This window comes from Acanthopagrus latus, chromosome 5 (genome assembly GCF_904848185.1).
Source record: "Acanthopagrus latus isolate v.2019 chromosome 5, fAcaLat1.1, whole genome shotgun sequence".
Classification (NCBI taxonomy): Eukaryota; Metazoa; Chordata; class Actinopteri; order Spariformes; family Sparidae; genus Acanthopagrus; species Acanthopagrus latus.
This window is the reverse complement of record NC_051043.1, coordinates 8,945,770-8,962,369: the sequence shown is the minus strand read 5'-3', so window position 1 is coordinate 8,962,369 and position 16,600 is coordinate 8,945,770. Positions and strand designations below refer to the sequence as shown.

Below are 16,600 nucleotides of genomic sequence, written 5' to 3'. Positions count from 1 at the left end.
GGTCAGGCAAAGGTGAGAGTGAGTGAGAGGGAGGGAGAGAGAGCTGTTTCAGCAATGTAAAAAGACCTACAGCTTATTCTATGAACTGCCGGAGTAACAAGCAAGACTTATCTCATTTATCCACATTTGTCCTGGAGAAAGGCCTATAGGGACAGGGCTGCCTACACCTTCCCTTCTCCAGGGGCTGGGAGACTGGCTGATCAAGGGCTTTAGAAAGTAGTTGAGCGTGTGGGCTTGCGCTGACACAGATAAGCAGTATTGGTAACTACTGGTATTCATTTGAATTTGAAAAAAAAAAAAAAAAAATGTTTTTAATTAAAGGTCCTATTTTAAGAGGGTTTTTGGTTCTCATTCTCAGCTTCATGCCTGTAACACCACCACCATCCTCTCCACCTCCCAATATGAACGTCAAGTCTTCAAAAACATAATGTGGACTTTGAAAAACATAATGTGGACTTGATATGACATGTTTTGCTGGAAAGTCATAATGGTACGTAATGTGTGACATGTACAAATGTGAACGTTTCAGTGGTTTACAGAAACATAGCATCTGTAGCAGCTGTAGTTATAACTGGGGATGTGGATCCGTGTCTGAGTGTTAGGATGGTGCGGGGCAGGGAGCCAACTCGGGCACAAAATAAACAGCCTGCATTTACAGCAGTGTAACGGTTAAGCCACTTAAGCCACTATTGCTACAGATACCAAGATGCACGCACGCGCACCTTGACACTGCCGCATGTCCTACCTCATGTGCTTCCTATTTACATCACAGTGAGACGGTGGAACATGATCAGGCAAGGAGCCGCATATGTGCGAGCCCACTTCCAAATTTATACACCTATAGATGTGAGTTATGAGTCAGCAGATTCTCAAAAAAGCCTTAAAACAAAGCATATTTTCCATGTTTCCTGGAGCTACCAGGCCTGGGGGAAAAGATCTCCATAACTCAGAAAACTCTATGCCAGTTTAATCAATCAATCATGGCGTGTTCTGTATAGAGTCACACACTCTATTACTTGACTTACTGTAGGGGGCGGACTGGGAAGTTCGACATTCTGTCAGATTGGAGGCCCCAGCTTGTGTACACAATTGACAATCTCGCAATCTCTTTACACAATTTTCTCCTTAAAAGCTTTGAGAGGGGTTAAAAGGCCTGTGAATGGTGGCCGTTTAGACAATTAAGTCAATATCTGACTGCATGTAGTCATTAGGAGCTTAGCTTTGAGAGAGAAAGCAGAGGCAGACACAACATTCAGCATTACCAGGGTGATGGAAAGGCTCAGGAGAAGCATCTCATACTCATACGGTATTGGCACGAACGAACACGCGCGCGCACACACACACACACACACACACACACACACACACACACACACACACACACACACACACTAAATCAGTCATCGACACACACACACACGAAAAAGAGTCAGACACCGCACCTCCACACCGGAGTCAGACAGAAACCTTAACTAGCCAGGATCAAAGCCAGGAATCCCACCACGGCGATTGCAGCACGGTGAAAGAGATAGTATAAAGTTTTTAAGTGCTTGGGAGTCCTGTTTGTGTGTGCAGAATTTGGAGTAGACAGACGAGTGTGGGGCTGAACACACAGGTGAGGGCTTCAGTGAGGTCTGAATACAGAAAGAGGCACTTCTGTTGCTATAATAGAGAGCTAGCACTTAGGTTAGAAGGGCCCAGCCAAACAACGAAAGCTCAATCCCAGGTTCTGACAGGAGGGCGAGTTTCCAGCTGTTGAAGGCAGGGTATTTGGCATTCAGCGCGCAAGTGACTGCCAATAAAATTTTTTTTAAAAAGTACACTATCTAAAGTACTCTGATGGATGAACAGTATCATCTCAGCCTGCATATGTATGGTAATACAGACAGCGAGGTTGGTTCAGATGAAGGAAAAAAAAAAGAGGTGAGGATTGAGGTATGAACATATGAATATAAATGTGTGAAATATTGATCCATCATAATGCCTTTGAACCGGCCATATTTCATGCTTACGTCTTGTATAGTAATTTGTTCCCTGCTCAAACACTAGGGCATGTGTCAAAAAAGGACAGGAGGGGAAAAATATATATTTAATATCTAACGGTCTCGTCTTGGATGTCTGTCTGGCGCGGTGGTTTTGAATGCAAATGCATGCATGTATAACCTTTGGGTTGAAAGGCTCTCATCTTTGAAGCGTTGACCTACACATAAATATGTTGTACAGGTCCTGAGCACAGACAAATTCTGACTCTCGTTAGCAATGAGAGCCACAAATACTGTCAGTGTAAAAGGGCTAGAGGAAGGGGGTAGGGGAGAGGGAGGAGGAGGAGGTGGAGGAGAGAAGAGAAGAGAGGCAAGGCAGTAATGATAAGAGACTGTACAGTGTGCCGAGTCGAGGAGAGTGGTGGGTAGCAGAGGAGTTAGACGGAGATGGGGAAATGTGAGTCGGAGAAAGTTTCAGGGAGTTTCAGGAGGAAAAGTTGTTCGGCAATGGTGAAATAGGTTTAGAAAATGAAGAGGAGAGACAGAAAAAAAAAAAAGGCATAGTGAGATTTTAGAGTGGAATTCCAGTATTTTCAAAACCAAGCCCTATTTTTATACGTATTGGTGTGCAAATGATTCAAACTTACCAAAAGTTTTGGAATAATTCGTGAGGAATACCTCGGTGGGAAGCCAGGACAAGGCCACGACGGCTGCAACATAATCCTGTGGGGCGACTGCAACCATCAAGTTTACATCCACTCTTAATCTTAAACATGTCGTGGTTTGGTTTTTGGTTTAGCTATTAACTGTTTTATTGTATAGTTGCATCCTTTTGTGTCTTCTTGTGACTCTCCACTTCCTGTCTTTGTCTCTTTCCCGCTCTTTAACTGTGTACACCTGTGCTTTGCTTGTCAATCATTCCAGTGTATATTAAGCCTGTTTTTCTCCTCTTTGTCAGTTCGTCTGTCTCCCCACATCAGTCCTGCACCTCTGCCTTCTTTTCTTCACCCCTCCTGTATTGTTCCTGGTGTCTCTTTGCGCACCTCTTGTACACTGCCCTTGTGCTTTTTTGCAATACTGCCCTTCATCCCCAGGCTTCATCCTGGTTTGCACTTCATTTAGTCTTTTGGATTTTCCCAGTCTGTTCTGTCAGTGGTGTTGCCCACCCTTTTCATTGATTGGATTTAGATTTTTGGACTACAGCTCATGTAAATAAAGCTTGGTTTGTGTTCCATAACCTGACTGTTGTGTCTGCATTCGGTACCTCATCTTTTTGCAAGCCCGGACAAAATTTAGAAGTTCCTGAAATTTCATAATATTTTTCTTATTTTTAATAGTTGTATTGCAAGACTCATATTTTGGCGTGATTCTGTTTGAATCAAAAGTCTCGCTCAAGGAGAGGTCTCGCCTCAACCATTTGTGACAAGAAGGTTGTAGCAGGGAGACGACAGTGGAAACATGAGTAAGAGTCAGAGTCTGCAAAGCAAAAATTTATTTTCATGGCTGAATTTTTAACCAATATTGACAGTTGGCTTTGAGATAAGGCATCAACTGTAACACTACGCCTTGCAAGATTTACTAGCGAGGCTCATGTTTCTGGTTACAGAAAGGAACTTTCTCTTGAGCAAAAAAGGTCTATCTCTGTGGGAATCATTCAGTAATTTTGTCATAGACTTGGAAGAACAATCTCAGCTTCCCAATGGAAAAAGATTTGAGTGGACATAACTCTGACACCCCGCAGGATTACGTTGCCGACTGAGGTGATCGACTGGACCGATTCCAAAACTTTTGGTGAGTATGGTATGAGTATTGGTATGAACCATGAACACAACAAAATAAAATGAGGGTCCAGGTTTAAAAATACCAGAATCCCCCTTAAAGGCAAGTAACTAAACCTTTGTAAGGTTTGTCTCTAAGCCTTGTCTCACATCAGACACTGGTCTTCCTTCTGAGAAAAGTCAATCTCCAGTGCCTACTTCACCTCCCTGCCATTTCCCAGGCCCTCTCGTCTCACCCCTTCTTTCGCACTATCTCTTCTTTATCCTGCTCTCTACCCTAGCCTCTTTGCCTTTGTGATATGTCCCTCTATCATCTGTTTACTTTCCCCTATTCAACACCTTTCTCTACACACCATCTAGCCCACATAATATCACCTATACTGGTTCTTGGTTTCCCTGTGTCTCTCTTTTGTCCCCGGAGTCCTCCCCTCAAGTAATACTGATGACTCTTCCCAAGGCCCTTTCTGATCCAGGGTGTCAACTGTGTCAGGCCCAAATCATTTGGGCTCTCTATTATAGAAGGTGCTTTCCACTAGGGCTACAAAAACCATTAATCTCTCTGGGTGTGAGTGATGTGTGTAGACCAGCATTGTTCAGCCGGGTAGTAATAAAAGAGGATGAACAGGACGGGGACAGGGGTGTGTATGGGAAAAACATGCTCACGCACAGGGTGTGGAGTGGCAGTTTGGAGTCTTATACAAAGGTCAACTGTACACACAAATAATGTATTAGACCTGCATGTGTGTGAGAGAGAGTCTGTGTGAACAAAAGGGTGCAAAAGCTGTAAGGACACAGCTTTTACAGATCCTGTACTGTATAAGGTGAAAAAATTCTGTGTAGGGAAAACAAAAAGGCTTGTAAGACCAACAAACACTGAATGGAAATTTTGGGGAGAGGCAAATGGGGGATTGGTGCAAATCTGATGCAATATTCAGAATTTAATTTCAGTCCTTTCATGCTCCTTTTTTAAAAATTTCATTTGGAAGTTTTAATCTTAAGGAGAAACTGGGCGTGGGGGGGCAACAGGGTAAACAATAGAAGACATTTTTACTTGACTTTTGCTTATTAACATCAATCGTCCTTGCACTGTAGCAGAGTAATTCTTTCAGGAATAAAACCTTTCTGATTAAATATTGTGAGCATGTCTGTGCCACAAATCAGAAATCAAAATAAACCTTTTTCTCCAACACATAACACATTACTCTGAATATGTGGGGGAAGCTATAATTTTACTAAGACCTATGTGGGGCCGATTGAAGTGATGAACAAACCTTTATCCTTGCTATCAGAGTTTTCACAGGATTTTGTGACATATTATATTTCTGAAAACACAGATGATATACATTTGATGATACACTCCAAAAATGATCTAACAGCTCCAGTAAGACACTTCCCTGTCACTTTCACGTTTCATCATTTATAAATGCTCTCCAGGCTACAGACTTTGTGTGCTTCCAGCTGTGCTGGTGGCCATTTACAGCGTGGTGTGTATTTCTTTAGTAAAGCATCTATGCGCATTCTCTACTTTCTGTGGGCACTATGAAATGAACTGCTTAAAGCACAATTCTATTTCAATAGCTGCAGAAATTCAAAAGGTAATTCACTGATAACAAGGTGAGAGGAAATTAGAGTTTGAGGCATGAAATGTAATGCTGGAAAATAATGTGGAGGAGGCATCTTAATTAAGTAAAACTCCACTCCATAGGAAGGAATGTGTATGATATAGTACTCTAATTAACCATTTAACCAGATCAATCAAAGTAACTTCTTCCTCTAATTGAAGGTCGAAATCATATCAATGTGCATGTGAAAACAACTTTAGTCAACTGACTAAAACTTTGTATCACAGAATTGAAAAATGTAAATATTACACAAAATCAGCATGAAAAGGATGACAAGGCAATGCACTTTCCTGAAAGCAAAAATAAAATAACCCTGTGATTCAAAGAAACTGTTGGCTTTTTAGAGAGTGCTACCAGTTTAATTAGCCCAATCATATTTTTCTTACCGAATAAATTACAGGCATTTGACATTCAACAGTTTGATTTAAAATCTGCATTTTAAAGGTTTTTCAGCACAGTTCACGTGTAGTTTAACTCAGCCTCCTTAGGAAAAACCTGTCATAAAACCTAGATGCGGTAGTATACTCCAATAATGAGCCCTCCACCTTTGTGCCCTTCAGAGACAAAACAAAAGGAGAGGACAGACATGTTTTGCTTCTAAAGCCCTCAGACAGACAGTGTTGAGCCACTGGCTCATTTCTGTCTCACTAACTTAAAGGTGCAATATGTGAGAATTGATCTCCTGTTAAGTTCACAACAAATGGGGGGAGCATATCATCACAAAAAATGCTAAATGTAGTTGGCTCGGTTAGCCTTGAAGCTTGCAGTCCATACTCTGGGCTGGAAGTGTTGCTGTTTACACTGCTAGCATGGGAGCTTTGGGCCTGGATGGACTAACAGGGCTAGCTGGTTCGCATGCTAACTTCAGTAGATATCGCTGCAACACATATGAAGACTTTATGATGTCAAATCCATTATTTCTTTTACATTCTGTAGATGATTTTGGTCAATGTTTAATATTTATAAAATTCTCACATGCTGCAGCTTTAATCATGGTTTATTTTGTAGTAAATGACATACATAAAAGAGAGAAGATAACTGCGCTCTAAACACTGAAAAGTGTTTATGCATGCCCTGAAACTTTTGTTCATACTTTTGGTTGTTAGCCGGTAAATCACTACAATTTCATTGTTAGAAGTTCAACCTCAATCAACCAATATTTTCAAAACTAACTGTCAAATGTACCCTACCCTAAACCTGGAAGTACCTTGGCAATCATTTTTGGAGTGTCTCTCTCTGAGTAGGTGTAGAAGGAGTCTTCTCTGAGTTGTGTGTTGCTGGCGTCTCCAGTAGTGCTGGCCATGGTAACGGAGGTGTGTCCTGACGAATGTAAGGCCTCTTCCTGATACAAGCTCTTGGCACAAGCATCATCCAGCACCACTTTCACACAGTGGGCCATGTGAGGAACCAGTCCCCTAAAAGCTGACCTCCAGTCAAACTCCAAAACCTTCGCCTGCGAAATAAGGGACATGAGCCGACATTCAATTAGTGTCTGAACGCTGAAGGGAATCTCTCATCTTCTATATGTCGCAGCTGAAAAGGAAAACTGTCTTGCCTCTTTGTAATTACAGAAAAAAGATTATAAGCCTGAATGACACTGAATAGCTGTAATAGAACAGAAACTTCCGCGCAGAGTGTCACAAAGGAGGACATAAAAAAGTCTCACCTCTGGTGTGTGGAGAGATGCCTCTGCTGGGGATTTCTTGCCATCTGTCATCGTTTGTGAATCCTCTTTGCTTTTTTTCAAGATACCTGTATGACCAATACATTGTTTCAATTCAAATATCATACAATACATCCTGAAGGACATTAAAGCTGGTCAAGCTCTCAGTGAAACAGATATCCTGATTCATAAATGAAAAGCTATGTAGTGGGAACTTCTTTCATGTGTATGCATTATTTAGCATGGATATTTCCATATCACTGATAACATACTGTATCATATTATGTGATAAAAGCCAGAGTGAACGTCAAGTGCGGTGACTTGAGAGCAACTATAACTTAAAGCCAGATATGGGTCACACTGCTCTCATCTTCCCCCAGCAGCCACGGTGGCCAGAGTATAACAGTCCATGCCTCAGAGGGAGCAGAAACAGGCTGAAAATGCTAATAGCGATAGCTTCATGAGTCTAACTTTGGGGCTTACATTTGATTTGAACCCAGATAGCATCAAACATATATGGGGCAATTCCACGAGGGGGGATTGCGTAGATGTGTTGAGGGAGATGGGGGAGTGTGGTGGGGGTGGCGTGAAGACAAGCGTACAGGATGCTGGGCTGGGTTGCAATTAAAAAGCGTGAACATCAAGGCCACATTTTCCTAATCAGAAGGCGAAGAGTGAGACCCCAGGCGAGGCAATTTAGCCGAACAAGACCACATGGAATGGAAGAAGGAGGAAGCAGCAAGCGCATCACTTTTTGACCTTTAAGCCCATCTGATGAATTTCTGGTAATTAAGCCGTTTGATTGCCTGGAATTAATGATTTGGATAACTGCCCTTTAAAGGCTGTTTACCTCTCTGTAAATTGAGCCTTTCTGCAAGTCTTGTTTTTGTAAATGTAACCTTTATGGAAATTACTCCATGCACCAAAAGCTTTCATTTAACATCTTTGCAGCTGCAGTTCAAAGGGGAGAGAGGAAAATGATACTAAAGGCCCATATAACACCCAAGATAATTCCTGACTAAAATAACATTTCTTCAGACACAACTTAGACTTAGCCGCCAGAACGTGTAACAATGCGTGCACGAGTGTGTTTGTGGGGGTGTAACTGGACTGTTTATGCCTGGAGGAGTGGCGCACATGCAGGGCTGTAACTAGGGTTTTAAAAATACTGAGGCTGTGTGTCCCTCCAATGTAACCCCACAGCACTCAGAAAAAGAATGTATTTTTCTAATCATTTGGATATCTCACAGTACTGTTTTAATAATTTTCAGTAAATTCTCCTTACTTGATTGTGTTGCCTCTGAACCTTCTCGACATTGTCTTGTGGGGAAAATACTGACTATATTTTAATATTTTCTGGCCAAAAAATGCTGAATTTTATTCGATCTGAAGAACCCTGAATATACCTTTACAGTATCTGCTATGTGTTCCATTCAAATGTGCAAGATGTAAAATGTACCTCAGGTTAATAAAACTTCCCAACTTGCTAGAAAAAAAAACACTAAGACCCGGTGATCTCAGGCATTGCTACATGTGTAAAATTTTGGGGTGATGGTATGGTACCTTTTATAGAGGGAGTCTCTCCTGTGCAATCAACAAAGGTCATATTCGTGACCAGCTCCCTTACAGTCCTCTCAAAGCCCAGCAGGGTGCAGGCCAGCTGGGTTAACGCCCGCAGCTGGTGGGAGGTCAAACTGAAGCTCCTGTTCTTCATGGGAAGCTCCATTGGCGCTGTTTAAGGGGAAAAAAAAGAATGTATATGAGGAAAGAGGAGAAATGAACAGTGCACTGTATATTCTTGTGAAAGTTCAGTAAAGGAATAAACAATTTCATGAAAACAACTGATCCTCACAACCTACATGCACTCATCAGAAGACACCCCACCCCCCCAAGTTTTGCCTTGCACGGCACCTCTTATAAATATCGACCCATTCATGTTTTCCCAATACACAGCATAAACAAAGAGACAGTGGAAAAATATGCAAAACTTTGCTCGCCGAGAAGTCACACATGCACATCCTTCTCTCCCAACAGAAAACTTTTCTCCCCCTAACCCGCCGATGACCCCCTCGGCAAATATGGATTTCCCATTTTGGAGGCTGCCAAAGCCATCACCCGGGGGATGTTCCGCATTAAGCTGGAGAATGGGCGGCTGGGAGATGCGTTGCCATACTCCCAGACACATGCACAAATACTTTTGTGTGTCCGCTTAAATGAGCTCCTCCATTGCAGAGGCATTTGGGAGTGGATGAGCTCAGTATTAGCCTTGACTCTGAAAGCATGGAGATGATTGAGGGAAGAAAGAAGAGGGGGGACCTTTTCCAATAATTGTAATATTATTGCTGCTGGATCCTAATGTAATTTTGCTATATTGTTTAACAAAATCTGACAATATGACAACACACTGTCCCCAAGGAAGCCCGGTTTAATCATGCATGAGGCCTGACTCTCTCTGTGTGTAGGCATGTGTGCGTGTTTACGTGAGTGTTTATGAGTCGATGAGCTGTTGCGTCTCTGTGTCTGTCAGCTGTGCACGTGTGTGTTTATGTGCATGTAATGCGGGCCATTTTGAATAACGTGATTTGTCGGAGACACTTTCACACACATTTGCACATGTCAGTCTTGCAGGATAATTGCCACGCTGGACCCACACTCTGTGGTCACCACGGAATATATTCTGACCTCAAGTTTGTTTGTGTTTACAAGTCCAAGTGTATACATGAATTTATGTGCAAGTGTGCGCATGAGTGTATGAAATCACATGTGAATAGCTGTGTAATTATGTGGTGTGTGTTTGACTTGAGCGTGCATGCATTTGTGTGTATGTATAATTAAGCCGCATGGGTCCGCAGCTCGGCAGCTCCTCTGTAATGGGGTCCAGTGGGAGTCTGTGCGAGAGAGACTACCTCGCACTGCATGTGTACATGCGTGACCTGGCTGACACCCACGTGCCAGCCTCGTACTCCATCTCGCACTTTCACGCACGCACCAACAATCATGTCTATTTCTGAAGTCACCAGCAAATCAACAGAGCTTTCCGTGCCTCGTCGCAGGGGCAAACTAAAGCTGTCATCAACTCAAGAGTAAACAATCTAAACCCGATGAGACATGGGCACATTAGAGAAAGAGTCGCCGGATTCTCTAAAAAGCTTTCACAAAAAAAATAAATAAATAAATAAAATACCCAACCCCCAATCCCTCAACTGTTGGGCATTCATCTGAGCATAGCACCCATTAACCACCACCTCATCTAGAGCATCACCTTTTCCCGAGCATCATCGCCATCCCTCTAATTCCTAAACATTCATTCCCTCAACGTGTGACCCCATAACTGTTTCACTCACTCACTAAGTCACACTCTAAGTAGTCGCACATGACCTTGATGTTTAGCAATGCTCTGCCTCTCATCGAGCTCTGCCGCCCAGGCTATATAGGTATTTATAGTCGTCTCCCTAGCCAAATGGCCCTATAGCCATAGCAGTCTAGTACACAGCCATCTAAACCTCATTATACCTTTGTCACAACAGTGAGGCCAAATGGAGGCTCTCATAGCCGGTTGATGGAGAGGCTGTGCTTAAAAGCACCCAGGTGTGTCATATAGCATAGTGCATAGCATGTCTCATACAGAGTAGAATGTGGAAGGGCACTAACAGGCGGAAGAGTTCAACCAAAGGTCAATGTACTGGGAATCAATAAGGGAGGACTTATGCTGAAAGCAGGCGCTGAAAGGAGTGCGAAAATGATATGTTTATATAAGAGCTCGTCCGTATGACATTACAGTGCGGAGGATGTTCTTATAAACAAAAAGAAAATCAATGGTGAGCCACATTAGCGTGATAACCATAAACACAGTATGCATCTTACCGGAGGCCCTCAAAGCAAACAAGCGTATGTCAAGCAATATGTCATCCGACGAATGTGTGAAACAGAAAACAGTGTGTGTGGAGGAGGGGCTTCATGTTTTATATGGAGCAGGACTTTACAAAATAAAATAATAAAATGTCTGAAAATACCAAAACTCTGCAAGTCTACAGTGGCCAGTCTCAGTTTGTAGCTTTTAACAATGACAACAATGTAACACAAAAAGGAAGAAAAAAACAAACAGAGCAGGTATTTTTGGCGAGCCATCAGTCTTCTCGCCTGTCTCTCCTGTGGGTTCCACCATCAGCTCCACAGCACACACCTATCTCTCTCTCTATCTCTCTCTCTCTCTCTCTCTCTCTCTCTCTCCCTCTCTCTCTCACACACACACACACACACACACAGACGCACACACAGTGCTCGTGAGTGGCAGGGAACAGAGAAAGAGGATAGAGAGGAGGAGATCTAGGGGAAGGGAAAGGGGTGGTGGTTCGGGATGAAAACATGGGGAAGAGGGGGAGGGAAAGAGAGGGAGGGGCGGGATAAGGGAATTCCCTTAGCAGTTGTTATTGATTCCGGTGTTTACGGGCGAATAGTTTAGTGCCGTTTACAAAACAGAACAGATGCAGCCAGTGAGCAAAAAGGTAAACAATTGCTGTGTGGCGGGCTGCCAAATCCCCAGTCTGATGTATTAAACTCACGGTGAAGAGCATTTCCCCTTTGGCTGCACTTATTGCCACTTCATTTCCTCTTTGCTCACATACACACTCGCTCCTTTTCGCCATCTCTCTACTCCTCTGTGTCTCTCTTTCTCTCTCGTTCTCTCGTTTATCTGAGGGAGAAGAAAAAGAAAAAAAAACTGAGAAGGGCATAGGGCGCTTTTCGCCGTCTGGCTATTTTCTGTCCTTCTCTGACCCAGGAGGCCCAGTTCTTCCAAACAGAGCCATTAGTAGGGGGAATTGCATGTGTCTGACATGGCCGAAAACCAATTATTAGACACTTTCTACCAAATGATGCCCAAGTCTTTGGGGAATGGGCAATCATGCAATAATTTAGCCACTGATTTAATTTCTCTCCAGCACAGCATCTCTCCCTCTCTCATCCTCTGTCCCTCATTTTCCTCTCGTTCTCTCATTCTGCCTCTCTGTAGTGTAAATCAGACCGTCAGAGGGGTGGTCTGCCTCTCCTTAACCACACTACCCACGCCTGGTCTCCAGTCTCTTATCATGTAATCACAATATGTGAAGATGAGCTTTTATGTGGTTGTGCAAATGTGTGTGTTGTGCGACACCCTCTCCAGGTGATGCGAGCGTTTGGTGTCATTTGATCCAGAGAGGCAGGCATGTGTTAAACAACCCTCGATACATATTGCATATGTAATATGTATCATAACAAAAGCTCAAAGTTCAAAGTGATTTGCAGCTACTTTGGCAAAGATGCATTTTGGACAAGTTGTAGCTCAGCTCTTCTATGTTTAAGCCTGAACAGAGATAGAATGGGTCAGCTTTCTAATGTCAGGACATGAATCTTTTATCTTCAATTTCTCACTTCATAAAAGACTGGTGCTGTAACTGATGTGACCTGATTGCTAAAATGGATATCCAAGTCTAGAATAACACCCACATGTCTAGCCTGGATCCATGGCTCCAGGAGCAGAGAATCAAGGCAGGCATACTAACTTTCAACTATTCTGTGTACTGCAAACAATTACCTCTGTTTTGTCTTCATTGAGCTGAATTTTAACATTGCACTCCTGTAACACTGTCATGCTAACAATTAAATCAAAATCAAAGCAGCAGAACAGGTGCTTATTCTTCTTCCTTGGGAAGAAGTGGCATCTAAATTACCCATAATGCATGTGTTGTAGGTGTTTGTTAATATTGGCTAGGCTGCAAGCCTAATGTAAAAGTGAGGATTAAACAGGATAACACATGAGTTAGCTGTAGCTGCTGAGATAATAGTGTTGGTGTGGCAGGGTGCGTGGCAGGGAAGTGGATGCATGAGCTGGACCACGAGTGGAGGGTGTAAATATTGTCGTCAAATAAATTTGGGATCTTGGGGCTTCTAAACAGAAGCACAGAGATACTGAATCAAATGGGACCAGGTATTGACCTTGTGGCACTTCACATAGCACAGTGGCCTGGTTGAACAGAAAAGATTTGGCAAAATATTCCTTGTCTCACAAATATATCACAATGACCTTAAAATAGTTCACAAAAATTGACCATCCAAATTCAACAATTCACACACACACACACACACACACACACACACACACACACACACACACACACACACACACACACACACACACACACACACACACACACAACATCCTTTAAAATGATTAACAGTAAAACAGGGAGGCAGGAGCAGCAGCAGGAAAATCTAAGCGACAAGTAAAAAATGGGCATGACTCAACACAACTCTCTGCCCAGGGACTCAAATCACAATGGGCCACTGCTTCCCAACTGTGCATGTGTGCGGGTGTGTATTTGTGCACAGTTTCATTCTTAAAATCGGTCTTTGCTCCTGGGGTCTAAAAGTGCGTTTGATGAGCACATCTGTGGGTTTCTTCTTGTGCCTGTGTTTTCAGTGTATCCATGTGTGTTCATAGGGTGTCAAGCAGGGTCATGCGAGGGCCTTGGGGTACATCTGCGCATGTACGTGTGTATATGTGGTGAGGCTGTGAGTCACTGTGGACCACCCGCTAGGCCCGGTGACAGCTGGGGTCCTCTTCGTCAGTTGCGGCCCACTGCTCGCTCAGACAGCGTTATTATGGGAGGCCTCCCGCTGTGATTCACTCTGACACATGCACGCACACATACACGCATACATACACGCACACAAACCACACAATGCTTGGTCTCCTGTGGCCCTTTCCCTGGGTGCTGTCCAACCAGGCCCCAGCAGGGGTCACCTGCCCTTCACAGAAGGGGAAGGAAGCAATATTTGATATCTCAATTAAGTTGCCTTACAGTACATAGAAGGCCATGCAGTGGTGATGGTAGTGTTTTTAGAGGTGACAAAGAAGCAGGGCAACTCTCCTATGCCTCATGTTTGTTTATCTGTCCCCCTGTGTGTCTGTCTTTGTGGTAAATATTGATGACAGTGATACAGGGGTTAAGATTTCACTGGCTTCCTTAGCATACTTGAACCGAGCACCGTGGTTGAAGAACACAGAGGAATGTATTGTCTTGATGGGAGCATTTCATTAAAACCCACTTGTTTAGTGCCCTTGTTCACATTATTGTTTTCAAGCCCTCGGCGAATCACACTGACTCTTCATCACGGAGTGCTGGCGGCTCTCAATAAGCCAGCCATTTTTTGTCTGCGCTTTCTCAATAGAAGGTGCCAGGAAAATGTTCATATCCTTGAGCTTTTCAAGAGTGACACACAAAAGCCATTGTGACCACTCGGAGGAAATGGGGGAGGAAAATAAATGGCAAGCATAATACACATTCTCAAGGGCCATGAAACATATTCTTCTCTGTGATTTCACCGGAGCCGTGATTTAGAGAAAATGAACACTGACACATCGCCACAACCAGAGAGTAAGGACCCAGCTCTTCTTATTGAGATTAGTAAACAACCAATCGCTTGTTCTTCCCTTAAGCAAGGCCTTCTCGTCGAGGACAGGACAGGAGGAGAGCATCATCCAAAAACTCCAAGCATCACACAAACACACATGCCCGCGTGTACACAGACACACTCACAAACCCCCATACCTAGCCCATAATTACACGGCAGCATGCGGGTGCACATCCCTGGCTGACAGTGTGTATAAACTCAGGCGGAGATACGATCTACTGAAGAGCTGCTCTTAATAAATATTAACAAACGTCATTCCCAAGTAGCCTCAATCCCCATAAGCACCTCCAGTGCCGGTCGGAGCCACAGCCTAGCTATCTCGTGTCGCTACAGAACCTCTCTCCCCACTGAATAGGCTGCTGTGCTTTCTCTGAGAAAGAGTTCAAAGAGCCTGAAAGGGCGACGGGGGGCGGGGAGCGGTGAGGGTGAATGTGCTTGCTATACATGTTCTAACTCAATTCTTTTTTATCTATAGGGAGCTGCCAGCATCGTCATATGGGGAAATTAGTGGAAGCGGAATTCAAATCAGCGCTATCAGAATGGGGTTGCAGAGTGTTTGAACAGAATTTCACAACCTCGGCTTCACCCCTGTGGTCGATTGTTAGGGAATAAATTGTATGTGTGTACGCCGAGATGTTGGAACGGAAGCTTTTGATGTCCTACAAAAACACGGATCTCCTATGCATACATATAAAAATTACTGATGCAATATGGAAATTTAATGATGCATTTTTAAAGAGGAGGTATTAAATGACTTGTGATCACATGATTTTCTAAGTCAGGCGGCAATTAGTGTGCAAACTAACGCACTAGCATCGACTGAGAAACAGTCGGGCAGACGTGCTCATGCTCAGTGCAAGGTGAAAACAATCATCTCAGTGCTGGTGTTTCTATACATCTGTCCCTTGCGGCTCACAGCATGAAATCTCTCCAATGTTATGCAAAAGTTGTAGGCACATTGTGGTCACAAAAACTTGATTATCAAGAGCAAATACTTAACTTTACTGGCAAGAGAGATCCTTACTGAGAAATTTGCTCAAATGCAGCTTTGATTGTGATCAAGTCATGAAGTTACAAAATTTGGATTATTATTCAAAGTATTCAAATGTTACCCACATCCCACCATACCTCTGTAGGCTGCAGAAGTCACACCCCTTCCCATGGACCGTCATGGGACCTTATTTTAGAGAAAATATGTATGGTACTGAACAGAGAAAGACAAATCATGTTTTGATCCTTTCGAATTGTTTCCTGAATCACACATGTGATGCCAATTTAAAAAATGAACAAAACAAAATCAACTTAAGAAAGGTGCAGTTTGTCATCAAACTACTGAAATGTAAGACTGTGAAAACAGGTATTACAGGTAAACAGGTAAAGACTGCAGTTGTCAATATGGCCAGTTTCTATTTTCATTTTCGTTTTTTTAATACTTTTTCTTTGCTGAAGCGGTGGACGTGTTGGTACTGGTGACACGATGTAGCTCACTGAGCAGTTTAATGCAAAACCAGATGATATTTTACTATCTTATAAATCAACGACCAACAAACAGACTTTGTTGACTTGAAAGGGTATCTTTATTTCTCATTCCCAAACATCATATGTCTGATTCATGGCAAAATTAATTTGTCTCTCCCCATTGTCTACTGTGCAATTTTCTCTACAAGAGGGTCCCATGGGGCAGATCAGAATGGGTGGGACCTCCCAATAGCGAGCCGAAGTCACACCCCTTAAGGTAGGGACAAAGAGATAAATAATTCTATGATTCTGCTTAAAAGATAATTATGCAAGACAAGAAAGTTGCAGTTTTTCATAAGAAAGAAAACACTATCTAGTTTTTTTCTAACTGCTCAGTGAGCTACACTGTCTTGCTCAACATATGCCATCAACACCAACATTGGCTGTCACCTCAACACACAAAAAGTAAGTAAGAAAATAAAAAGGAAAACAAAAGACGACTTTTAGGATAACCTTAACCATAACCCTAAGCCTCTCTGTAGAGCTGAAGTCACTGAAAAAAGTAACACACAGTGTTTGTGTTATTTTAGTAAAATTCAGCACAAAGACACACACACACACACACACACACACACACACACACAC

General features: G+C 43.0%; 1 protein-coding gene across 10 annotated transcripts in view; it reads right to left on the bottom strand.

Annotated features, from left to right (window-relative positions):
- Positions 1-16,600, bottom strand: part of kiaa0825 (KIAA0825 ortholog) — a 128,616-nt gene that overhangs the window by 93,958 nt on the left and 18,058 nt on the right. For all 10 annotated transcript variants that reach the window (XM_037097174.1, XM_037097173.1, XM_037097182.1 and 7 more), the window contains exons 7-9: positions 8,609-8,776; positions 7,049-7,134; positions 6,590-6,835 (exon numbers count right to left, since the gene is read on the bottom strand). In XM_037097174.1, coding sequence (XP_036953069.1) covers positions 6,590-6,835; positions 7,049-7,134; positions 8,609-8,776 — 500 coding nt within the window. The remainder of the gene's footprint in view (positions 1-6,589; positions 6,836-7,048; positions 7,135-8,608; positions 8,777-16,600) is intronic.